Source organism: Pholis gunnellus, assembly GCF_910591455.1.
Source record: "Pholis gunnellus genome assembly, chromosome: 7".
Lineage (NCBI taxonomy): Eukaryota > Metazoa > Chordata > Actinopteri > Perciformes > Pholidae > Pholis > Pholis gunnellus.
Genome location: NC_136533.1, coordinates 12,663,972 through 12,690,188, shown reverse-complemented (window position 1 = coordinate 12,690,188; position 26,217 = coordinate 12,663,972). Strand labels below are relative to the sequence as shown.

At 40.8% G+C, this 26,217-nt stretch overlaps 1 protein-coding gene across 2 annotated transcripts; it reads right to left on the bottom strand.

The window, feature by feature from the left end:
* Nucleotides 1-413: 413 nt before the first annotated feature.
* On the bottom strand, nucleotides 414-25,159 carry chd2 (chromodomain helicase DNA binding protein 2). Of its 2 annotated transcripts, none has more exons than XM_079163797.1 (42): nucleotides 24,995-25,159; nucleotides 23,536-23,602; nucleotides 23,347-23,417; nucleotides 20,525-20,584; nucleotides 17,234-19,121; nucleotides 13,704-13,938; nucleotides 13,065-13,151; nucleotides 12,840-12,901; nucleotides 12,308-12,433; nucleotides 11,830-12,006; nucleotides 11,564-11,703; nucleotides 11,250-11,475; nucleotides 11,053-11,153; nucleotides 10,919-10,960; nucleotides 10,630-10,805; nucleotides 10,414-10,538; nucleotides 10,109-10,325; nucleotides 9,929-10,018; nucleotides 9,636-9,826; nucleotides 9,329-9,517; nucleotides 9,062-9,224; nucleotides 8,772-8,924; nucleotides 8,120-8,191; nucleotides 7,646-7,795; nucleotides 7,409-7,557; nucleotides 7,227-7,323; nucleotides 7,047-7,139; nucleotides 6,768-6,941; nucleotides 6,393-6,562; nucleotides 6,264-6,305; nucleotides 6,012-6,151; nucleotides 5,782-5,920; nucleotides 5,534-5,684; nucleotides 5,133-5,255; nucleotides 4,905-5,027; nucleotides 4,461-4,601; nucleotides 4,124-4,240; nucleotides 3,837-4,015; nucleotides 3,644-3,743; nucleotides 3,345-3,537; nucleotides 2,790-3,027; nucleotides 414-2,227 (listed from the first exon to the last, which is right to left on the bottom strand). In XM_079163797.1, exons 5-42 carry the CDS (start codon nucleotides 17,293-17,295, stop codon nucleotides 1,942-1,944), a joined length of 5,439 nt encoding a protein of 1,812 aa, XP_079019923.1. In that variant the 5' UTR covers nucleotides 17,296-19,121; nucleotides 20,525-20,584; nucleotides 23,347-23,417; nucleotides 23,536-23,602; nucleotides 24,995-25,159; the 3' UTR covers nucleotides 414-1,941. The 2 variants fall into 2 exon arrangements, with proteins under 2 accessions (XP_079019923.1, XP_079019924.1); XM_079163798.1 differs by having other exon boundaries at nucleotides 4,911-5,027.
* Between the last annotated feature and the right edge of the window lie 1,058 nt (nucleotides 25,160-26,217).

The window sequence follows — 26,217 nt, the reverse complement described above, 5'->3', positions numbered from 1 at the left end:
AATTGTAGCATACAAGAGGAAAGCTTATTAAATACTTTCCCTACAATTAAGTGGACATCAATATGCTATTAAACATTGAGTGAGAGCTGTCAATACTGTGAAATGTTCAAATTAATGTTTTTCCATAACAGAACTCGAGGTCGACGTAAAACATCTTCCTAATAACTTTGAAGTCAGTTATTTATTGGCTTTCAAACTCACCATAATGCGTGTATTTAACAGCTCATGTATAGTTATTGAACTTTTTGCTCTACCCAATATAAGTAGAGACATTTATGAATGCAGACTCATGTCACTTACTTTGATTCGTCGTTACACACAGCGTGTCTTTGCAGAGGAGACGACACGATGAAGCAGTTGTGAAAATGAAATCGGGTGGAAGAAAGTAAAAACTAGACACATTTTCAGTGTGTAACAAAGTTTATTACATATGTCCAAACATATGTACAGCACATTTTCTCACGAAGAGTGGTTTTGTCACAAATATAAATTATTTAGACTTTCTTAAACATGTGATACAGCAACAGCAGCTTGCTTAACGTGGAAGAAACGATGCGCCGGCTGTTCACTGTAACGGGTCGGCCGAGTGCCCCGGGACGAAACACACGGGATTTCTTCAAATTTAGGTTTGTCCCATAAAATCATCAACACTTTTGGAAACCACATGATCATCACCAGAATAAGTGGTCCCTTAACCAGTTCATTTAGAGCAATTTCCTTAAAATGAGACTGTAATACTACACCCTGCCTTCATTAGGCCCCAGTACTGTCCATGTACAATATACAGTATGATAATACACACACATAAATAAGGCACAGATGGAGAAGCATAAAAAAACAAACAACTGAGGGCCAGAGCAGGTTTGGCACAGGAACAGAGTGACCAAAGGTAATAAACATAATGAAACGTCATCAGCGGACAACCCTTAAACAACAGCATCACCAAACCATAGAGAAAGAAAATGTTTGACCACAGAGTATTTTCAGACAGCATTGAGTGCTTACATACTGGAGGTGGAAAGATGAAGTAATGAAACTACACTGAAGTACCTTTCTTAGCCACCAGAATACTGAAAGGCAACAGAAATAAAGGATTGTCCCAAGTTAGTGTTATCAGCTCTTTGCACAATAAATACTGCTTACAAAGCTTCCATTTCATTGGGCCGACGAAGAGGGAAAGTGGTTAAAGTGGACCAAAGCAAGAGGATTGCAATGATTTATATAGCTACACAATTACAGAAACAATGATTATTTGTACACGAGTGATAGGAGGAGTTTGCTAAAAAAAAAACATTTCCAGACGACTTGTAGAGTGTTCAGAGGAAACATACTGGCTTCGTTGCTCATTCAAACTTCATAAGAATTAGGCCGTGTCATCACATCACCATTGTAACCAACATGGTGATTCAGTTCAGCTACATGTTCACGGTGCAGATGACGACGAACACGTTTACACATTCTTTCGGATTGAAATCTTCTAATGACATCGTTTGGCAAATACTTAAAGCTAAACACACACAAAAAAAAAAATGATGTCCATGTCATGCTTCCTTTGGGAGAAAATCCCAACATTTACCATTCAGAAAGGCCAAAAGCCTTCAGGCACTTTTAGGATTGAGATCAGTTCATGTATCCTAAATTCTCCTTAGAAAATAGTCCACGGGACTAAGCATCCATAAGCACTCCACTCAGTCGCACCATGATCGACTGATTTGAGTCAATTCGTTTAAATAAAGATGCTTGTTTTAAGTTTTTTTTGTCATCTTGAAGATGACAGACAAACGTCTTCCTCCAGGGCACCATTCACAGCCAGTGTCACTGGGGGGGGGGGGGTAAAGAGCAAAATAGCTTTGCTGGTAAAGAGGGTACATGTTGATTTCCTTTCCAACTGTGAGCTTATGATTGGCGAGTCCACACTCCATCAGCAGCATTGGCATCCTCTTATGTTTTCCTGTTGTTCCAGTTCGGATCTGCTGTGGCATTCGGCTCTACGGGCCGCTCTGGGGGAGAGCGGGAGTCCTGGGGAGACTTCTGAGCCTGCGGGGAGCGAGGGTCCAGCAGCGGGGGAGGCTTGTCGGGGTGGAAGGGCCGGCTATAGTGCTCTGGTCCAGGTGGGCCCGTTGGCCTCTGCTCTGGCATCCTCCGGAAGTCCTGAAGAGGGCCTTCTCTTCCCTGGTGGTAGTTGGTACGGAATTCATCAGGACGCCTTCGTTTGGGATCTGAATGCCTGAAATATAATTTATAGCATTTTTTTTTAAACCAGTGGCGTGACATAGGGCTGTGCAACTTATCGAACTTCAATCCCGATTATGAAGTGAGACAGTGAGACTGTCGACTGGGCGGACCGTCCTCAGTTCAGCATCGTCAGGAAACCCACCCAACCAGTCTTGAAACACAGACTGTCTCGTGTGACTTTTCTTTGCCGCGTCATCACCTTTCACATCAATACAACCAATGTGTTTATTATAACCAATGTGTTTATGATTAAATTGTTTACACACAAAGTTCTTCAGAGGTCCAGCCTCTTATTTTTGCTCTCAAAACACACCAGGTCGATGCATTTAACTTTAAAATGTTGGCTACAAAATGTTAAATGCATGATGTTTCCAAAGTGAAATGAGTAATCACGTTAAATAAATCGGGATTATTTATTTATTACTATTATATAAAGCAAAAATAATCTTGATTATGATTTTTGCATCAATCGAACAGCCCTAGTAAGACACAATCCTTCCCGATATTAAGACCCCAAAAACTAACCTGAAACTTGTAATCAGAGTACCTCTCACCTGTCATAATAGGGCCTCTGGCCCCGGTGGTCCCGGTCGTTGTACTGCTCATACGGCCTTTTTCGAGGCGAGCCGTCGTTGCGGTAACCGCCTGAGCTGCGGTACGAGTCTCCATGAGGCCGTCGATCACCGTAGTGATCCTTGTAGCGGTCGTACGGGTGATGTCGGTCTCCCTGCCACGACTGGTTGCTGTTACTTGGGTAATTGTATTTACGGTCCCTCTGCCATTCTCCTCTCTCTGTAATGAAACATGCAAAAGCGGACATTAATAAATAAAGTTATGATTATTCATTTAATAAGTAACGTTAATTAAAGATCAATGTTTTTGGGGAAAAACATTTAGTTAAATAAGAGGATCGATGCCACCCTGGTGTCTGTATGGGGAATATGAATCTACAGCCAGGACATGATTAGCTTAGCTTAGCATAAAGACTGGAAATAGCTAGAATGGCTCTGTCCAACGTTAACAAAAGCCTGCAAGCACCTATAAAGCTCACAAATGCTCACTTTGTTTTCTTCTTTGACTTAAACTAATATCATTCTATCCGCACGTACCATCGTTGCCAAAGTGTCGCTTATTAGCCGAGTTGTACGACTCTCTGTGGTGTCCGTGGGGGCCTGTCTGAGACGAGTGAGACCCAGGTTTAGAGGACGACTGAGTGCCCGTGGAGTCTCTGCTGGAACCACAGGGCTCTGGTCGGAAGTTTTTCGACCTCCCTCCAGAATCCTCCTTCTTCTTCTGCTCCTTCTGGAAACGCAAACAGGATATGTTCAGCGTTGGTTTTGTACAATACATCGTGTTTACCTCCTAACACTTGATAAAGCGTCGACCACTGGAAATAGGAACCACGTGCCTCTTCCTCGTGCGACCGCTTCTTCTGCGCCATTTTGTAAAGCTTGTGGAGCTTCCTCGCGCCAAACTCCGTAAACTTGGACACAAAAATCCAGAGGTTTCTGCCAAACGGGGAACAAATAATCAGAAGCAGAGTTAAACAGGTGAGCATCTTGATTCAGGGCACAAAAGGTTATAGGGTCTAATCATCTTACCTCCGCCATATTTTGACATGTTCGGGGTCACTGTAGGCTTTAAGGCACTCTGTGATTCGGTCTCCAATCTTCAGGAGGCATGTGCGGGTGTGCTGGAGCTGCTCCTGGTCAGACAGACCCTCATCTGGTTTATCCAGCTGCTTCAGGGCCTTTTTCACCGGCCTCATGCGCTCCTTACACTGGACACAATGTACAAAGTGCTGGTATTATTGTAATGCACTGCTCGCAAGTTCCTTATCAAATGCCACTGGCTTAGACTTTGCACAGGAATGAAAGAAGAGACTTACAACACTGAAAGTGTCCTGGTCGAGTTCATCATCATCCTTTCCTTCAATGGGAACGGGGTCTGAGCCGGCCGTTATGTGAACTGGACCTTGAGTCTTCTTCCCTTTGACTCCTTTAGCCTGGAAGACAAAAACAGCAGACATAAAGACGATTAACCCGTTGGTCAATGGCTTATTCACAGGCTGGTGACAGACTTCATAGCCATGTTCCTTTAGCTACATGTTGCATTTCAGTGCTATAATGAAGTACAGCATATAAAACATTATTCCATCAACCTTATATCCATGTAAGTTTGAGAAAAGCACCCATGATAAGGTCATGAATACTTTGCTGAAATACCTTCTCTTTTCTGGGCTTGGCACCCTTTTTTTCTTTGTCCCCGTCCTTCTCCTTTTTAGGAGTTCCCTGTTTTTCTTTGTTCTCTTTGTTGTCCTTTTTCTTTTGTCTTTTCTTGGCGGGGGACTTCTCTGTTCCATCATCCTGTTCCAACGTGAGACAGCGGGTGTTAAACAACGTAACGGTAGGTCTTACTACGAGAGAGGACAAGGACTTATCTGGATTTACCTAATCAAGTGGAGCGTTGCTCTGCTTCTCTAAAAATAAAGCTGAATTACACGTCGTTGTTAAAGTTTTCTTACTTCACAGGGCCTGATTTATAGTCTGGTGGGTCATTTATCCACCACTGCAATTAAGCTTTGGAGTTGGAGGGGCTTAGCTGGGTCACAAAATCAAACCTCGACACAGAAGCATAACTAAGCCTCCAGACCAGCAGGTGACACCGACCTTTACCTCGCCCTCCTCCGACGGGTTGTCGGACAGGCGGGGGGAGGAGATGTCGTTGCCCTGCTCATCCTTGAGGATCTTGTTCTCCTTTTTCACCCGAGGCTTCCTCTTCTTCACTTTGACCTTTGGAGGAACAGACTGGATGAGCGGTGTGGCCGGCAGGTCAAAGGCAAACGTCATGTGGTGAAAAACAGTACAGACGAGTCGCTCTGATTCACGGCAGCATACCTCCTCCCCTGTTTTAGACAGGTCTGTGTTGTCTTGTTCTTTTTTCAGCAGCTTGAGAAGATACTCGGCTCTCGCCTGCAACTGCTTTCCCTGAGGCTTCTTGCTTGGATCGCCTGGGAGAATCTGTGCAGTGGGAGGTGACTGTTAGACCGAGACATGATTGAAAGAGGTGCTGATTATAGTGCAAGTGCTAATAAGAAAAACAGAGGAATCTATCTGACCAGAATTTATAAAAACAACATTTTCAAAGCTTTTACAATATTTAAAACAGGCTAGTTTTGGTCTAAAAAGTACAAAATAAATGTATGCGTTTAAGTGTGTCGAGTGTGTGCTGAATTTCTAATATTTCGATTTTCATTCATCTCCAACTTGGTGATAAAGGTAGAAATTAAGACATTTGCCTTATCAGCGAGTTTAAGGTCAGGATCCGTCTTGATCAGATCCCAGTTGCCAAAGCCGTGCTCATAGATACCAAGCAGGAGCTGAACGTCCTCCTGCAGTTCCCAGTCTACGTCAAAGTGGGCTACCTTGACTCTGCATGTCAGATTGAACCTGTGGGAGACACATTTGTCAAATTCAATACATACATCTTAACTTGAGTGTAATGCAAAGCCCGTGCTGCTCCTCATCTCTAGCAGCGGTATCTTACTTATCTCTCTCGGCGGGATTGGAGGGCACCGCTTTGTGCAGGGGCTCAAACTCTTCCTCGTGCTGGATGATGGACTTGGCGTTGACCTGCACTCCCGAGATCTTGATGTTGATTCCTCGCCGCTTCCCAGGACCTTTAGCTGAAATAATAACATGTGTGTTTTTTGGGGGCCCGGAAAAAAAAATGCTACGATGTCAAAGAAACTCTCACCAAGTAAAAACCCAACATACCTTCAACTGGGTTCTCTTTAAGGTGCTCCTCGTGCTCCTGCACTGCAGTCACACAACTGGTATGAATCAGTTCACCGAGTCTCTTCAGGTCGGCAATGGATTTGTCAACCAGCTCAGAGTCTCGGGCAATGGCCTCCAACCTGGACACAGAGAGACGCACTTTACTGTTTGAGCTATTGAGATGTCTAACAAACCATGCGATCCAGTGATGTAGCCGTACATTTACTGTTAATATCATTTAACAAAGCTTACCTTTCGAGTGGAGATCCAAATTTCTTGTATGCCTTAATGAACCTGTTAATGATATTATAATGAATACATTTAATTGTGTTCACGTAAGGGAACTTCACTGTAATACAAAATAAAAAGTAAATACTTTACCTGCGGATCTCTGCATCAGTGAAACCCTCCACGTTGTTTTTGCGGGCTCTGGGTCTGCCTCTCTTCTTTGGCTTCTTGTCGTCATCACTGTCGTCGGTCTCACTTTCAGAGCCTGAGGAGCGGTTCTTCAGCTTGGAGCCCACATCACTGTCACTGTCATTGGCCCGAGCCTGAAAAGACAAGAGGAACCAGAGCAACACCTTATGACCAGATTCCCATAAGCTGCTGGCAGATAGAAAGCCTTGTAAAGTAGGATTCAGAGATGCAACAGTTCATCGTGTCTGTTGCTGAAATGTGCGCACACAAGTTAAAGTCAAGCAACATTTTCTTTTCTTTTCAAATTTCAAAATAAATCTGTAAGAATCCTCCTCTTACCCTCTTGTTAGAGCTTCTGCTTCTGGGCAGATTGAAGATGTCGTCCATCTCCCGCTGCTTCTCCTCCTCCTCAATTTTGCGTCGCTGCTCTTCGGGGATGATGTCATCCCATTCCCGTATGGGCCTGTCCACAAACTCTGGAACGCTCTCCTCCATGCTTGAGAAATTGGCTACCTGCAGCGACATGAGGAGGAAGGACGGGACCAATAAGATATTTTGCAAGAGAGGGATCTTTAGATACTTCACAAGAATGCGACGGTACAAAGAAGTGACAGGAACCTTAAACTGAGATAGAAGTTCATCCGTCGCACTTGAGCCCTGGTCACTTTCTCTTGTTTCGGCCAACCTCAGGATCTCATCAATATCCATCTCCTACAGGAAGAAATACATTCTGGTTTGACTCCACAAATATGTTACAAGTATTTTGAATGCACAGAAGATCATTACTTGTTGGAATACCTGCGGTTCAGACTCTTCTCCTTCTGCCTCTTTGAAGAGCTCCTCTGCACCAAACTTGAGGATGGCAGTCAGTTCTTCTTTATTGAATGGGTTTGAACTGGAAAAAAAAAAAAAAGCAACAATGTTGAACACACAGAGGGTCAGTGTCCAAATATGAAACAAGATGATTTCTGACGTCTTACTTTGTGTTTCCTGAGTTGCTGTCAAGTACAGTTCGACCAGTGGTGTCCATCCTCTGAATGACAAGATGGTCCAAAACCATCTTCTTCTTTGCCCTCTCAATGATGTCCTCCTCCACTGTCCCTTTGGTGACCAGGCGATAAATATTCACCTACGAGAGGAAAGCATTGATGTACAACTATCTTCTTAATTCTATGTCATATTTACAGTGAAAGTCATCATTTGGGGCGAAGGATTACCTGTTTCTTCTGGCCGATCCTGTGAGCCCTGGCTTGTGCCTGCAGGTCATTTTGAGGGTTCCAGTCAGAGTCAAAGATGACGACGGTGTCCGCTGAGGCCAAGTTTATGCCTAAACCTCCAGCTCTGGTGGACAACAGGAAGCAGAAGTCCTGGAAAACGGATGATTACTGTTAATACGGATCTCATTTAGCAATACACCACACATCATTTAGAAACGCCTGATGAATAATAAGAGCAAAATGGGGAAATGGTAATCGTGAATTAACTGCTGCTGTAGATTTGATCCTTTTTACACCATTTATAAAATACATCCTTCAAATAAATGAACCGTATGTTTGTTTGAAACAGTCATCATCCCAATAAGATAAGACTCCTTTTTGTAATATGCTAATATTCAACTAAATGTGCTCGGCATTGGAGAATAAATGTATTAATTTCTTCAGGTAGTAACAATAAATGATTAGTATACATACCTCTGAGCCTTCTGCATTAAAGTGGTCAAGGGCTTGCTTTCGTATCTCTCCCTTTATGGAACCGTCCAGCCGCTAAGGAGGAGAGAGACAAAGAGAGACATTTGACATGCCGTTGTTACCCATATGTCTACATGCTTAGACCGATCGCATCAGTGTGCACCGATGTCTACACCAAGTCTGCAAAAACAACCAAAGTCCAGTGACTTTACAGGAGTTTGTCTGGTCTCCAGTGGAAAATAACTTGTTGATATAAATAACATAACAGGATCTCTCAGCCCGGCGGAGTTCATGTGCAACAACACCGACACCCGACCCTCATCGCAGTCCAACCCACCCAACAGCTCCCTGCACCGTAAACACCAATAAAGACAACAGTCGTAAACTGTTTGACTCCACAAACTGTCAGACTAGACACAGCTTCTGGGGATACTGGTGATAAGATGATGAGGTTTTCAGAAAATCCGATGGTTGACGAGCTGACAGCACTACATGCTTGATTTCATGGACATTTTTCAGCAAATAATAATCAAATAAGGTAGTCTTAGTACATTTGACAGTTATGTTTCCAAAAATAATTTCCTTTTGGCAGAAAACCAATCAGACGTGTCGTACGGAGATGCACAGTGAAGCCCTGAAAATCTTCACACCGTACCTGGAACGGGTAGCGATTCTTGGCGAGGTATTCGGCCAGAATATCCAACATCCTGACCATCTGGGAGAAGATCAGGACTCGGTTGCCTCTTTCTCGGAGTCTGGTCAGCAGCTTGTCCAGCAGCACCAGCTTCCCACTGCCCCGCACTACACTCTGGGGAGAAAAAGTACAAAGATGGAGTGTCAGGACACATGAAGAAGCACCGAGCCCTCACTTTGGACAAGTTTCCTTTGCACAGATATCCCTGAGGTGTTGCTGGGAGCTAAGGAGGGTTCAAAAAGGAGACATACCAGCAGGTGTTCCTGTTGTGTTTCACCGTCTACATCCTCAGGCTGTTTAATGAGGAAACTGTGGTTGCAGCATTTTTTAAGCTCCATAACGATGTTCAGGAAGCCAGAGGAGCTGCCTCGGGTGCCTTTGAAAAGAGCTCTATAATTCCTCATTAAAATCCACCTGGAAATATTGAGGAACAAATTAAGTTAATGGGGCTACTGTACAAGACGCTGTGAAACACTGAAGTAGTAAAAAAAGAACGAAAGTCAAAAATACGATCATACTTGTAGAACTGTTTTTGCTGTGCAGTCATGTCTACACGGAGAATCTGCTCTACTTTGGCAGGGAGAGATTTCTCCACGTCTTTCTTAACACGGCGCAGAAGGAAGGGCTCGAGGACTTTGTGAAGACTCTGATAACCGTTGTCACTTCCTTTCCCGTGTACATCGTCAAAATCCTCCCAGGAATCAAACCTGTTGTGCACGACAAAGATAACAGACGTCACTCATCCACGGCTGGGAGTCAAACCGATGGCGTTTCCCCGCTTTTCCTTGGGTATCATGTAAAAAAACCGTCTAAACCAGGACGTACTTGTCAGGCATGAGGAAGTGCAACAGTGACCAGAGCTCTTTGAGGGAGTTCTGCAGCGGCGTGCCGGTGATGAGGAGCCTGTGGTTAGACCTGAACTCCATTAATGATTTGTACAGCAGGGAGTCGTCGTTCTTCAGCCTGTGAGCTTCATCCACACCCAGAAATGCCCAGTTGATGTTCCCAAGCACCCCCTGCAGACAAACGTTAAGCTCTCGTAAGCCACAGTGATCCGATTCTCTTCATGCACAGGCATATGGCAAATAAAGAAAAGAAATACTGATCCCTGCACCTACCTTGTCTTTGAGTACAATTTCATAAGTGGTTAACAGTGCATTGAAACGGATTCTTTTCGTTTGATGGTTCACCCACTCGTAGTCACGGATCTACATCAAACGGGAGCAAAAACACAAGTTCATGTAACCACTTCTGTAGAGACCCCCAGACTTCAGTAAGACATTCAGGATTCAACGTACCGATTTCCTGCTCATGACATCACCGAGGTAGACCACCACGTTCATGTGAGGAGCCCAGGTGTCAAACTCCCTCTGCCAGGAGGTGAGCGTGGACAGAGGCACCACCACTAAGAAGGGTCCGTACAGCTGATGCTGGTTGAACAGGTACGACAGGAAGGAGATGGTCTGGATGGTCTTTCCCAGCCCCATCTCATCGGCGAGGATAACGCTATTGCACCTGAGGACGGAGGAATAAAAAGGCACTTTTAAAAAATGAGGTAATCAAAACCCACACAGTTCTATTACAATACTCATTTACACAGTACCTGCACCAGGAGTGGGCCAACCAGTTCACCCCATCCAGCTGATAATCTCTCAGTTGAAGGTTATCATCTCCAATATACGACGGTTGATCCTTCAGAGGAGCGAACCTCGGTCTTTGCTTTAACACCTGAAATGATAGTTAGAAAAACACATTTAACAAGGAGGAGAGAAATTCAAAAATACATCATGAAGACCATTTTGGGTCATTTCACTCTTACCTTGCAGTCTTTAGAGGGGACGGTTTTACTGGAGATTCGGTTCTTGAAGTTGTCAATGCAGTGCTGGAACTTCTTTCCAACCAAGGCTCCATCCTCCCAGCTGCACTCTGAATAGGGCAAGCCCATCCACTTGCATAGATACTCCGGCTCATTGGAGGACGTCTTGTGACTGTGAGCTGTTTTAAAAAAAAAAAGCAGACAAATGATTATGAGAAAAGTAACATTCAGAACATTTAAAAAAGTCAACAGAATGTAACAGTGATGGTAAGAAATTAGCAAATGGACTTACAGGGGAACTCAGTGGATCCTGGTGTGTTTCCACTTTTTGTTGCTGTTGATAATAAAATTCCTTTTAGTACATCTTAAGTGTAATTTAAAAAAAAAAAAAGATGATCAGATAATGGTCAGATAATGAATTAGTACCGATAATGCGCTCCACAATCTGAAACTGCTTGTTCAAGTCATAGATGAGCTCCTGTTGGCAGTTATGAAATTCGACATCCTCAGGAGACACTCTGTTCAACCTACAAAACAAGCACAGAACAGACAGTGAACACCCTCAAAAGATGAACATCAGCAAGACATTTGTATGTTAATGTGAGGACACGTGTTTTTTTTACCATGAATTGAGCTCATCTTGTTTCTTTTTGTAGTTGTCCATCTTCTTTAGTCCCTTGACCTTCTGCTGCAGCAGAGTGTCCATGCTCTCCCACGTGTTGTGGATGTAGGACCAGCCCTTCCACTTGATCAGATAGTGAGTCTCCCCTTCATCGTTCTCGGGGTCAAAGCCTTCATTCGGGTCCCCGTTTTCCTGCACGGAGTACCCAGTAGTGGTGGCCCCGGTGGCTAGAGGAGAAAAAAACAACAACTTTTAGACATGTTGATGAGATACAACAGCTTTCAAAATAGAAAGAGTCAAGTAAAAATGCCCAACCTCCTTTTTTGCCCGTCCTGGTGTCCATAACCTTCTCAATGGTCTCGCTGTCGTCATCCTGCTCCTCCTCGCATGCTTCCCCCGTCATTTCAATCAGGTCATCAGAGTCTGTTTCAAAGTCGTGCTGGTCCTCTTTGTAACTGTGACACAACAGACCCGGGGACAAGCGTTAGCCTGACGTGCTGAAAACCAAACTAAACGTCCAGGTCGAAAGATTCACCGCACCAGGACACGGATGGTACGACGCTTTGGGTTCAGAAATGCACCTTTTGACTTTTGTTGCACCCCTTTTTCGAGTCTGTCTCTTTGGTGTGTCATCGTCGTCTTCGTCGTCATCGTCTTCGTCGTCGTCGTCGTCTTCTTCAGCGGAGGAGTCCTGTTTCCTGGACTTCCTGCTTTTTTGAGACGGTTGCTTTTTGTTGCTTGATGATTTGGCCTGAGGTCTGTAAAACACAGTTAAGCACAGAAACACACAAACCACTTTAGGAACCAACCTCCTGGATCATCGGCACGGCGGTTTTGGTCTCTTTTGGCCGACTGTGTGTGGCAACATTTCTTTACGATTTGAAAAATGTTTGTATCATGATTGGAATACATTTTACATGTTGTATTTTAGACAGCATGCTGCAGGTGTGGACTACTTCACACCAAAGTAAAAGGGGGAAAACTGCTCACACAAAATGGAATGACTTGGAGATGACCAGTGGGTAGCTGTCTGGCGGCCAGGCCTCGCTACGCTCTTACCTTCTAGCAGGAAGTCGTCTGGATCTAACTTTTTTCTCTTCCTGCTCACTGTCTGTACTCTCGGAAGCCTCCTCCTCCTCCTCATCATCATCCTCCTCGTCCTCATCATTTGAGTTCCAGATATTTCTTACAACAAAGAAATGCCACAAGTTCACCCTCAAGGCCCATCACTGCTTTAACCAAATTTTTTAAATTTCATTAAATACTGGCCATAGGGTGTTCACCACAAACCCAATTTGATCGGACCAATCAGTTTTGATGTAAACGTCAAACCTCGCCTGACTGAAACTAACTGAGCCCATTTTTAACAAACAGATACCCATTTACAAACAAGCTCAACATGACAATCACAACATGAACACAATGACAAAAACAGACACGAGTTGTGCAAAACTACGGTATGGATTGAGAGTTAAATAAAAAGGAGTTCAGTGTAAGTGTCTCAACATGGCAGAATTGAAAGAATAAGGGGCTTTAACATGAAATTAAATAATAATAAATACCCAAAGATGTTCTCAGTCTTCACACTTACTCTTTTTTTTTAGCTCGGGGTGATTTTCTCTTGGGACTCTCGCTCTCAGAGTCACTGCTGCCCTGTAAATACAGTCAGAAGAGCTTTGTTTCCACATGAACCGTAGCAGCACTTCTTCACAGCGTCCACTAGGTGGCACAAGAGGCTTGTTGATGCCAATAGATTGTAAAAAGCCGGGCCATGATGAATATTCTTTGTCTTTATTGTTTCAAAACATCTGCTTACCCCAGCTCCGATGTTCAAACGAGCCGGCTCCTGTCTACTGCGGTTTGACCTCCTGACTCCATACACATCTGGATGTTCGTCCCACATCTGCAAACGGAGAGCGGCTGCTATCAGAGAGCCGCTGACTTTCTGTACCACTTTACAAATATGTCATGTCCGATTATAATTTGTAGGAATGTGCTCTCAGGCTGCAAATACTCGTTTCATTATCTGACACTCAATTAATTGATTAGTCTATTACAATACTGGAATACAGCGACAAATGTCCCATTCAGTCAAGAGTCCACGGTGGCGTTTTTAAATGTCTTTTTTAGTACATAAAACAGAGAAAACATTCACAATCAAGAAAGCTTTAAATAGTGATATTTTGTGACACTTTTGCTTACAAAATGACAATGAAGTTACAAATCAATTGTCAAAATAATTGCTTGTTATGTCTTTTGCAGCTACCTACTAGCTGCTGTCTAACATAAGAGACACAAAGAGGGAAGTAAGAAATGTTGCATTTCAAACCTTCCTAGTTTCATTAAGAGCCTGATTACACGACTCAATCTACATCATCAGAGAACAGGAAGCGCTTTAGAAACAGTAAGCGGCCACAGAAGAGCTTTCCGCAGCCAGGTGACCTTTCACCTTTACCTTCTTCACATCGGCCAGTCGCTCCTTCTTTCTAACTGGCTTGTCTTTCACTCCTGCTGTGGTTTGCTGTGATTTGGACTCTGCAGACTCGCTCTCGGACTCCGAGTGACCCTGTGACTCTGAGGAGCTGTTGGACTCGGAGTTGTGGGACCTCCTCCTCTCACTGCCATGCTCGCTCTCCGACTGACTCGGCGACTCCGACGCAGAGCGGTTGGATTCCTCTGAGGCCGAGTTGCTACAGGAACAAGAACACGTTGATTCTTTTTTCGATTTTGCAAAGGGCATTTGTTGCGCTCCATTTTTACACCAAACAATTCTGTACACCAAACAACAACACGTGTGAGTAGAGTTGTGGCAGCAACTTAAAAAGAAATAAACTCAAAGTGCACACACTCTCACTGAGACATGAAGAGGAGCTTGATGGCATGAGTGAATGGTGACTGTCAGCTGAGAGGAAACAGAAACCTAATTACATCATGCAGCATCATCTTTAGTCCGCTTACAGTCGTATAATAAGCTCATTCTCTAAGGCACACGAATCTACTTAGTTGTTTTGAAAAGACGTACTTTTAATCAGTAAATTACCGAGTTAAAACGGAGTTTAACACGTCATCGCTGCTTTGAGTGGTGACTTAGTGCAACAATATTTCCTCTCTGCTAACCTACATTGATATAATAAAGTGAAACAGAAAGAAAAGGACAACACAGTTAACACGTAAGAGCCCAACTCTTTAAGAATCTTAGCTCATGACTCCTTAAACTGAAGCAGTGTCTACTTGTTGTGAGCATTTAACATAATTCAGATTCAAGAGGCCTGAAAAGGACGACGTATTCAGAGTATCACAAGAAAAAGTAAAATATTAAAGAAAATAAACATAATTTGTGTAATAGAAAAAAGTAAAAAAGTAATCTTTATCTTGGATCTCCTCCAAACCCCCTGGTTGACAGCAAACCACTGTCACTACATGGGGGGGTTCAAATAAAAACTAAAAACAAGATGGTACATGTCGAGGGGTATATCCTGATGCAATTATGTTCAAATTTGAAACAAAAGCATCAATTGTGTAAACTATAACTATTAGACTGTATCTGGTATGACGATACATTAATGTTATGGGGGGGCATCGATGGATCAAACCTCTCCTGTATGGGTTGCTCTGCGTGCAGTACCTCGTCTGGACACATGGGGGAGCACTCACTCAGCATAACTCTCTGCCTCGTGGATCTCTTTGGAGAGACATGGGTTTATGTATAACTAAGAAATAAATGTGTAGACATTTTGGATTGTTTCATCTATTGTTTGTTATTTTCTAGAACAAAATAATTCACATTTGTCTTACTGCGTATAGAATGACCGTGACTGTATTCTGACATTGATAAAAAAATAAAATGAGTTAATTTGTTGGAAGCAGTTCAAAACACTCCGACTGGTGTTAATGTAAGAATTATGAATGAGTTACTACATTTTACAGTCTGCAATAAGCAGCCGCGTCGATTGCCTAACTCGGAAGTGCATTCTTCCTTCCGCTTTAAGTGAGGTCAACTGTGGGCGGGACATAGGGAAAATCTCGAATTATCATTGGCTGGCGTGTTACTAGGCGGAACTCTAGCCTATTAGAGCGCAGTGTGCAGGCCTTTAAATGTCTGAACTCTTCCTGTTCCTCCTCCGTGTAGTTCTGAGCTGAGTTTTAATACAGATAAGTGAGCAAGCTGGGCACACAAAGCAAGGGCCATTTTGTGACTCAGGAGAGCATGTAAATATATAAATATAGTGCTTTTATAATAATTAATGTTGCATGGAGTCAATAGAGTGTCTGTTCTTTCTGCTGCAGTGCATGCCCACAGTGCTCATCTAGCAGTCTGTAAAAGTTAGGCTGTCATCAGTAGCAGAGGACATATTTCACACACACACATACACACAGACACACACACATACACACAGCTGAAAATACCAAAATGGCTGCCACAAGATCACACAGAAAAACTACAAGTGTGATGTAACCTGCTGCAGTGTACAGTCAGTAAAATGCTGTGAGGGTGATTACCTGCATTTAGTATCCAAACTTCTCTGTGTCTTTATCTAAAAACACAACAGGCTATTGTGATCAGGCTGCATTATTTATTGTGAAAACATGGCAGCATTGCTAACACTAAGAATGTATGTTGGGCCACAGCATTTATGCAATAAAACACAAACATTTAAAATAAGAATAGTAATGGCTGGCCACTTGTGCAGTTTCTGAATTCCTGCAGTGTTCTGACACCATGCAAATGCACCTGTTATTAGTTTTAAAACATCTTTATTGATGAAAATAGAGGCGATTCCACTCGTTTTGATATTTGAAGATTCAGATACCTGAGAATAATGAATACACAAAGTTGTACTATCTTATTAAAAAGAAAAGCAGACAATACTGTGAAATATATATATTAAAGTGTCAAGACTCTTGGCCATAAGCACTTAATCCACCTGTCAAATAATACAGATGAAGCCAGATTTAAACAGAACAGTGTTATTGTGTAACATTCACAAGCATCAAACAGGTTCAACTAACACCATCAATGTCCATATAGCCAATATTAATACAAGAAGTACCTTTTAAACACATCTGATAACAGTAAATGTGTGTTAGGGGCCATCAATTAATTAAATATCTTGCTTGACAAGTGAAAGCAACCATTTAATATTCTAATAATAATAATAAACATTTGATTTCAGAGAAATATTTCAGACTGAAATTATTCATAAGGCCCTAAAACAAAAGTAAAATCAACCTTCTCCTGAAAACATATGTCACATAAGCATGTAAACATTGACATACTGTCATAATACACAGAGTAAAGTAGTTTTATGTTTTGCTATCCATCTAAAACAAGAGAAAATTATATAAAAAGGCATTCAAATGTTTGAGATGAAGGGCTTGAATGAGCTGAAGTGAGTATAAACTCACTTGGATTTCTTAAAACTCTCTGATTTGGTCAAAACTTTAACTACAGGTCCAGAAAAAAGCTTACAGATTGATGTAAAAAAAAAAAAGAAAGACAGTGAATTAAAGCAACATGCAACCTGATTTAAGGTCAAATAAGTAATGACAAAGTATGTTATATATAACACATCTTAAAGACTGACCATGAGTGACATCAAAGCAAAACATAGTGTGTGAAATAAATAAAAACCAAAGCAACAACGTGGATAAAATGGTGCAATGCAGCACCAACTAGTTAGACAAGGTCGTTACATGAAACATCTGTGACAGACCATCAGAACATGAAACAGGACAGATGTTTACCTGTGGTCTAACACTGAACATGTTGTGGGTAATGATCCCTCAACACAGGCCTGGAACCTCGGTATTGAGTGTAAGAAATGGTCAAATCAGGGTGTGGCTGTTAAACAATAGCAAGGTCATTCGTGACAGTGGTACACTTCTTTAAAACCACAACGCACACACACACATGATCAACCATGCTTGACATGTAAACAATCACAGCAGATATGAAAAAGGGTATAAAATGTATAAGGATCATACCTTGATGCATTGCTTTGAGTCGATGCTTCCTCCTCTTGTTTTTTACTTTTATTCTTCATCATGGTAGTATCCTGAAAACCTTTTTGATAGGATGATCTTTAGTCCTGGTATTCACTGTCAAAAAGTTTAGAGCAAGCAGGAACTATCATAAAAGTCCCACAAGACAGCCTGTGCTCCAGTGGCAGTAAAAACCTCAGGCGGTGCGACACGAGCTAAGAAAAAGGCATTAAATCCAAAGATTTTAGTATTATTACTTGCATCGCTAATTTAAAATACAGCTAAGAAATATGAGAAATGCTGCTATAATAGGTTTAATATCCAACGAGAGTCCTTCAATACACGGATCAAGCCGCATGCAATTAATTATAACTGCGTCATCACATGAAGGGGTTAGAAAAATAACATTTAAGGACGAAACAAATCCGTTAATTATAAACTACACGATGTAAACAGACCGATTCAATGTGAAGAAAGGCTGTAGCCTATAAATGAACTATTAGATTCACGTTCGGTTTTTTTTATCCGACTCGAATAAAAACAGCAAGCTGTGAAAAAAATAATAACTAAACAATAAATTAGAAATAAAACCAAAAAAAAGCTTTGGTTCGTAAAAGCTTTAAGGCCTTTAACGTCTCTGCTGTCAGGCTGAGAGAGACAGAGAGCCGCTCAGTAAAGATGGAGGCGCCATGGCAGCCAGAGCTCAGTCTGGAAAACAACGACGAGCGCTCCCTCTGCACACGGTTCGTTCTGCTCGACAAAACGGCCCAAAAAACACGCGAAAACGCCCAAATAAGCGATAAAACACCGATCGTACGAACAGCGCTTTAATTTTTTGTCAGAATCGAGCGGTCTCCGTCGAAAAACGGCCGAGAGAAACGGTCTGACGAAAGCCCATGGCACCCTTCCCAAGGCTCAGCCGCCATCTAGAGCTCCTTCCTAGCTCTGAAAGCTTCGCCTTTGATTGACGTTATTTCCATTTACCCCCACACTCAGGTGATGTTTAAGTCCCACCCCTTTTATTATGTTTAAAATGTGATTTTATATATAAACTTAACGGTCATTTAAAGACCAATACCTGAGGTTGAGACCTTTACTTCCAACTTCGTAAAAAAGCTACTAACACAGAGGTTTAAAAGTATATAAATTGGGGTTGCACCAAATGCATCACTTCCTGCTCAGACAGGAAGAAGAACGACCAGGGGCCATTTTAGAGAGCCTTTGGAAACCATTTCTGTTCAGGCAAAATCCTTTGTTGAAGCTTGCTAAATACAAAATGTCTGTGTTTTAATGGATTAAGCAAAGACTTTCTGCTGGGACTGGCTGGAACCGACTTATTTTCAAGCACTTTCCCTTTATCTCAATAATCAAGTGATGATGTTTCTTCGTAGAACGCTTGAATAAGAGCATTACTTCAGGAAACTCATCGACCCAGGACGAAGCTAATGCTAATCTATGAATTAGCAAACATTGATAGTGCTAACCAAATTAATTTGTTGTACGGATTAGCGGAAATATTAAAACCAACAGCCGAGCTAAAGGACTTCAACGTTAGCCAAATGTTACGCTCAATGTCCTATTGTGATTTTCTGTATAATTAGTTATTGAAACAAAACCAGGAAAAAAAATATGAGGACATACACTTTATTTAAAAACAATATTTGAAAATCAAATGTACAAAGACGGATTTTGCGTTTCCCAAAGATAACAGTAATTTTTCAAAGTCCGCTATGCAGCCAGCAACAGTGTTCCCGTGTCCATGTTGTCGTAAAAAATAAAAATCCAAATGTCAAAGTCCAGTCCAAAAAATCGTGTCAAATTTTGTCAAAATCACTTTTCCATCTTCACGTTAAACAACGCTGTCTCCACTTCAGCAATATCCAGTTGACGTCTTGATAGGACAAAAACAAGAAGGAAACAATGTAAGGCCACAGTGCGACTGAAACCAGCAATGATTCACTGTCCAGCAGTTAAACAAGGCTCGCTAAACTAATACGCTCATTAACATTCATGGCTAGGCTAGCTTTCACATGCATTAGCTAACATTAAGAATGTGCACGTGTCATTCTGAAAAATTTGTTTGACCAAGTACAGTTAATTATTTTGAAACTAAATCGCTACTCTCTTAAATTGCGATTAAAAGTCATCACATCGACAACATATAGAAAGCTAGCGAAGGATTGTTGGGCGGTTTGTAATCCAGTGTCAAAACTTATATATTTAGGATCAAACTTGTTGATGCCAAACGGTGATGTTTTACGTTCCAATAAGACATTCAATACAACTTCCTATGCATCACATGTAATGAATAAACACATGTTGGCAGGATGTCGCACATAGGAATTCTTGGTACGAGGTTGCACAGTGAGAAGCAAGCCGTACGGGTAATGGAAGATCTGGCAAACTTTTGTAAGGCTCTGGATTGACAGTTTGGTGGATTCAAAGAAATCCGCAGAATGAAGTCAGAGTTGAGTAAATGCGACAACAATTTGCAAATAAATTCATAAACTGACCACCAGGGGTGTGCCGAGTCTAGAGATAGCCTAATTCACAATATGCGATTTGCATAATTCTTAATTATGCAACAAGAGTAATGTTCAAACAAATTACGATCAAAACACTGGCATGTGAGGAAACAACGCTGTATGCTAATTCGTATCCATATAGCCGTAATTTACAAAATGTTTACCAAAGTCATCAAAGCAAATTCATGATCGACCAACATTATCGCATCCAATGAAAGCAACCCTTCAAAACAGCAGCAATTTCACACATCTACTGCTCATAATCAGAAAAACACGTGTAGCTCTATAGGTGTTGAAATACGGCATCGGCCATGTTTTATCCTGTTTTCAACGTTAAGGCCAATAACCTTTCAGAGATCTTAGCAAAAGTGGATGACATAGAAACTCCTGGAGAAAGGTGGGCTTTCTGTAAAGTACCAACAGGAGGCAATGCAGTCAATGTCCACATAAAGCCACAGTAAAAATAGCGTACATTATTACTAATAATGAAGTAGCCACATTATGAAAATTGTTACGCATGTACTACAATAAAGTTACATTTACAAAATGACTTTGTTACTCTACCTGCTGACATCTTAAGTCTTTTGCTAGCTTTTAGAACTAAAAGTGAATAGTAGCAATAAATATTCCAGATAAATGACGGGTAGTGTGTTCAACCTCAACCTATCTGAATGGGATATAGGTAACATTTCCCAGAGAGTCTAATTTTCTATTCATTATATTAATGAGCTCATTTAATAAATACTTAATTCAAACAAAGAAAACTTACAGAGCTGTCTTCTTTTTCTTCAAAATTTGAAAATCTTCACACCATGTCTTCAGGTATCCGCTGTGGAAAAGATAAGAAACGATTAATGATACCCATATCAACCCACATCAACACACTAATAGAGCCAATGAGTGGACCACTCAACGTGATTGGCGCTTAGGTCTTCGGATTATAAATGTTCTTTGCAACCGACTAAAGATGACGGACAAAACCAAAGTTTTCCAACATACAATCATTTGAATGTGAGGAATGAGTTCATCTCAAAATACCGTAAGAACTATAGATCAATATGTTCGATACGGCAAATGTTTTTGCTGGAAATTGATTAAAACATTTATTTTTTTTAACAGAAGCCAAAGTGTCTTTGACTTTATTGAAACCTTCAATACTGCGACATTCTAGATGACTGTAGCTATAAAGCCTATTGTGCGGGTTAAACCAACATTGCAAGGTTTTAAAAATAATCTAATCTTTCTCACAACAGAAGAAGCGATGCCAGTATGATTTAAGTCAGTGAAACACATTTAACGAAGTGCAGACGTGAACCCAACGTGTCTCTCGGTGGGGTTGGCCATTCTTGTGCTGGGTGGTGCAGTTATGTGCTCGTGGGAAACAATATTGCAAAATGGAAAACGTTTTTTGTTTACATTATTCTCAAATCTACCAAATACATTTTCTTAAATTAAGAAAATCATATTGGTAGCTGTATGGTTTTGCATTTATGTTGTTTTTGGGGAAAGTCGTGTGTTGTAAGGACTCCTGACAGTTTCTACAGCTACTTCTAAAACGTTGGAAAAAGAAAACTAAATTTGAAGGGGGCAGCCAAATAATTTTGTTTTCTAAACTCAGCAACTTTCTACCAATTTTCATTGTTTTGTTAGGCAATGGGCATTGAAAAATGTTTAATGTTTCATCTTCAGAGAAGATGGAATGGACTGTGAATCAGTGTAAATGTTTTGCTGTACATACTGATCAGAACGAGTCGGTCTCTAATGTTAATGCTATTGTTCCAGAGATTTCACAGTGATGCACTTCTTATGACAATACATTGTTGTTTTTATGTTGCAAGTTCAGACATTTCTCATGTTTAAAAATTGCTTTTCTTATTCATATTTAGATACAAATGTTTTTTGCAATGCTGTTCCTTTGGAAGCAAATATGACGGGATGTTGTGATTTTCATTTGGATGAAATGAAGGTGTTGTCTGAGAATGGTGTCCAGGTGTCACATCAAAAGCAGTGGCACGAGGAAATAATGAACAACACAGATGAATGCACCCCATGTCACCCGTTATTAAATGCATTTTGGACAAATTAAAATAACTAATGTAGCTGTTGTCATGATGCCCACTGTGGGTCACAATTAAAATTGCCCTTTTAGAGTGCGACTGCCAAATTAGCAAATCACTCTTCTACGATTACTTTGGCAAAATGCCACCAGTTTGCTAACTTACAAGTAATAAAAAAATATTAATGTAATCGAATTGGGATAGTTTGTCAAACTATTGACAGATGTGGCACTAAAAGCGATGTTTAGCATCCGACGGCCGACTTATACTTGGTGTCTTAGTATGATTCTTTAATTGGAGTAAAACTCTAAAAAGGACGAATGGTCCCAGATCAAAGGTCGCATGTACCGCCGATCGGATGCATCAAATCTACTTCTCGCCGAGGAGTCTCAGTTAATGGCCTTTTCACAAACAACTCGCTCTAAAACCCAACATTTCCAATGGCTTGAGCTACACCTCAGTGGCGTTTCGCTGCCTTGAGCAAAGCGTGGGCCCAGCACGCCATTCGCCGAGCAAGTGATCGACCTTTGGGTGCAGAAAGCGCGTGCCGTTTGAAAATGTCATGGTATTGACTATGATTGATGAGTGCAATGTGATGATCATCAGTTGTTATGATAAAAAGAATAGAAAGATTTCACGGTTAGCTAGCTAGTCGAAAGACCATCATTAACATTCTACATATCTGAATGTTATTTTTAAATATCTGAATGTTTACTACAAAAAAAATACACAAAGGAATCAGGCATCCTATGATTTTTACCACGTTTCAGAAGTGTGCTTAACGTCAAACTTTCTTAATGAGACAAAACCCAAAGTATCGTACACTTTATTAGATTCATTTACATAATTATTTTAAACTAACTACGTAAATGTCTCTCTCACGGTACGGGTCTTGATCACTTACACATTTTTTATTAATATGTGAATACTACATTATACACTAGGGGGAAGAACTGTCCTTCAGACATAACTGTCATTACTTTTAGTCAAAAGAAACCGTTATAGTGCACAGAAACAAAAGAACACGTAATGTTAAGCTGTATTTTTAAATAATGATACAGAAGTGAAAATATACACTTTTCACTTTGTTTATTCGGTTGTGTACGCGTTAAATAGTGGTCAGTAAAAAAAAACTCAATTTGATTCGACAAATTTGAAGAGCTCAATGCACAAGTCTCAGTTAATGGCCTTTTCACAAACAACTCGCTCTAAAACCCAACATTTCCAATGGCTTGAGCTACACCTCAGTGGCGTTTCGCTGCCTTGAGCAAAGCGTGGGCCCAGCACGCCATTCGCCGAGCAAGTGATCGACCTTTGGGTGCAGAAAGCGCGTGCCGTTTGAAAATGTCATGGTATTGACTATGATTGATGAGTGCAATGTGATGATCATCAGTTGTTATGATAAAAAGAATAGAAAGATTTCACGGTTAGCTAGCTAGTCGAAAGACCATCATTAACATTCTACATATCTGAATGTTATTTATAACACGCAAGGAATTTACTGAATTTAATCTGTTTTAAAAAGTATACTTACAAATCTCTGTTGCAGTGCGAATCTCCCGTATCCTTCGATTCACGGCTCCATGATGGTTAAATGTCAACCCCCTTTAAAAAGATAAAATACCGGTTCAGAGAGGAAACGTGACAGCAGCACCCCCTACTGGCTACACGTGTGAACCAGTACGCACAATGGAGCTGGTTAGTCGGGTTAAACGGTACATACCATATAGCTCGGATCAGATGATCCCGTTTCTTCGTTGACACACATTTGCTAATCTTCAAGGGAATCCCTGCAAAAGACAAAAACAAGATTCATTTTAGTTGTCGCAATTAACAAAAATCGCAACATGGGTCGGCATAAAATGCGAAATTTAATAGGTTATTCGTTTTAAGATTATTTTTGAGAAAGTTTCAAGGCTCGTTAAGACATCAAGAAAATTCTAAATAACTCGTAGCATGTGTAATGCTAAATGTTTCATCTTTGTGCGCTTTGGTGACACAAAATGGAAGTAAATTATTGTTAAAAGGGAACCTCCTACTCAGGATAGCGTTGAGAAGACATTTTGTTATGTGCAGGGTGGTAGTAATCCTTTGGATTTAGCAATATAGCTTAAGATGTAACAATCTGTTATAAAAGATTGTATGTTATCTGTTTTAGTATCTGTAGTATTTACCATCACATGTGGATAAATCCACAACCTTGTCCGTGAGACTGTGGTATTAAAATGTATTTATTTCTTTATTTAACATTAATACAAAATTTTGAGTTTCCTCAAATTCTCATTGAAGTGTGGCTTTCTAGCATTAAAGTCTTCCTTTACATGTCTTGTAGATGTTAATGTAAATGGCAAACAAAATGAATGTACATATTTAAATTATTCTCCATTCAGTGTGATAAAAGGGTTAAAAGCCAACACCCTATTTTGTATTTCGAAGTATATCTAAGCTTTTATCACACATAGAACCTATATTTGGCAAACAAAGCATGTATAGTTTAAGTATTGAGTCTACAATAGACGAATTGTTGACATTAGTTATATTTAGAGCATTTTGGCAACTTGTCACAATTTATTTATAATCTATTCATATTTAATAACTATTTAGCATCCAACACTTTCTTAAATATGGTTAGAAACTACATCTGTACACTCAAATCACAAATAATGTGAATTATCATACATTTTTTAACATTTTTTTGATGTACAATCCGAGGAAAAACCTCAAAAAACTAATTTACTGAAAAGAAACTAAATAAAAACACTTCATCTTGAAGTGTTGGTGGCCACGAGTCTCAATACAGCGTTTAAAAGAGTAAACGATGGCTGCACAAGACGTTTATGTCGAGTAAATTCAGACACGAGCATTTGCCCTTTTCAAGGACAAAGCACATTTTAAATGCGTAGGTTGAAATAACTCCAAACAGGTCAAGAACAACAGTGCCTGTCAAAATATTAACCACGTTAACTCGAAGTAGAGCTCGCAAACGGGCAATTTCCATGAACTAAAACACAAATAAATGCAGTTAACGCTCTCTGGGCCGTTTTCTGTGTTCTTCGCTGAGAACACACCATGGCCATTTTTTTACAACACTGCGTCTAACTGTCGTCCTATCCACCATTTTGACGAACACCCGAGTCGTATTTTAACAGCTACAAATGTCTAGATTGCTCGTTAGTTCTTACCCATTTCTCAGGCCGTGGCTACCCGCCGTCATCTACCCGGTCTTCTGTCGTCTTTTTGGGCATTTTTAGTCGTTTTGGTGGGTCATTCGGCCGCATCTTTCCCGCCCTTCCTCTTCTCTGTTCTCGACGCCTCGCTCCTCTGTAGTGTGTGTCCTCCTCGCTCCCTCTGCCTGAGCTGATATCCTTCAGCGGCTCTGCCCACTTTGCTCTCAACGTAAGCCAAACTCCACTTCCTCTCCAGCCCCATCCAGCTAACTCTAGCAGCCTATACGGAGCCTCAAAAAAACCGCCGAAACTCTTCTTGCATTTAGCTGAGCCCAAAACTATAACAAAACATAAAACAAAAAGTTGCATTAACAACACTTTATGGAGGAATATCAACACATTAAAACAAAACTGTTATTGTCTTCAACCACGTGTGACCCACTGATATGAAGCTATTTGTAAAGAAAATCATCTATGTATTTGTAAAACAGTGATACTTAGTAATATATGTAGATACTTGTTTAGTGGTATTGCTGTAAATATTAAGCTGTATACACATGTTCCTCTTTACGCTGGTCCAGTGTGCCTGTTTTCAGACTAAATGAATGGCTTTCCTCAAAACACCTATATTATGTATGTAGTAGGCCTTAGGCCTTTTTAAACACGTTTGATAAGGAGAAAGATAGTGTATTGTAAATTATCAATGACATGTTTACTCCCTGGTTTATGTAGCCTATAACACCATACTTCAGACATCAGGCGTAGTTGCTGATAGTGATGTAGGCTACCTGACTATGGCCATGTCACGGTAATGAAGGAGTGATAGGGGCCATGCATCATTACATTTTGGAGTGAGATATGCCATTTTTTTAAAATGTTTGCAGCTCTATTATAAACGTATATATATATATATATATATATATATATATATATATATATATATATATATATATATATATATATATATATATATATATATATATATATAATTAATCTGAAGTAGAACTGCACAGCTGCATCCTTAAGGCTTCTCTGATTCTGGATAATAATAACTGAACGTGAAAGCCTTGCTTGTGACAAAATCAATTGAGATTGCGTACATCATTTGATTTAACTGAAGAAAAAAAAGGTTTGAACACTAATGGGGACAACCAAAATTAGCTAACTTTGGCTGTTCAGTCAGTGCAGCCTTTCTTGGACAGTCCATGGAGTCTGTGGTATGCACTCCACCCCCATCA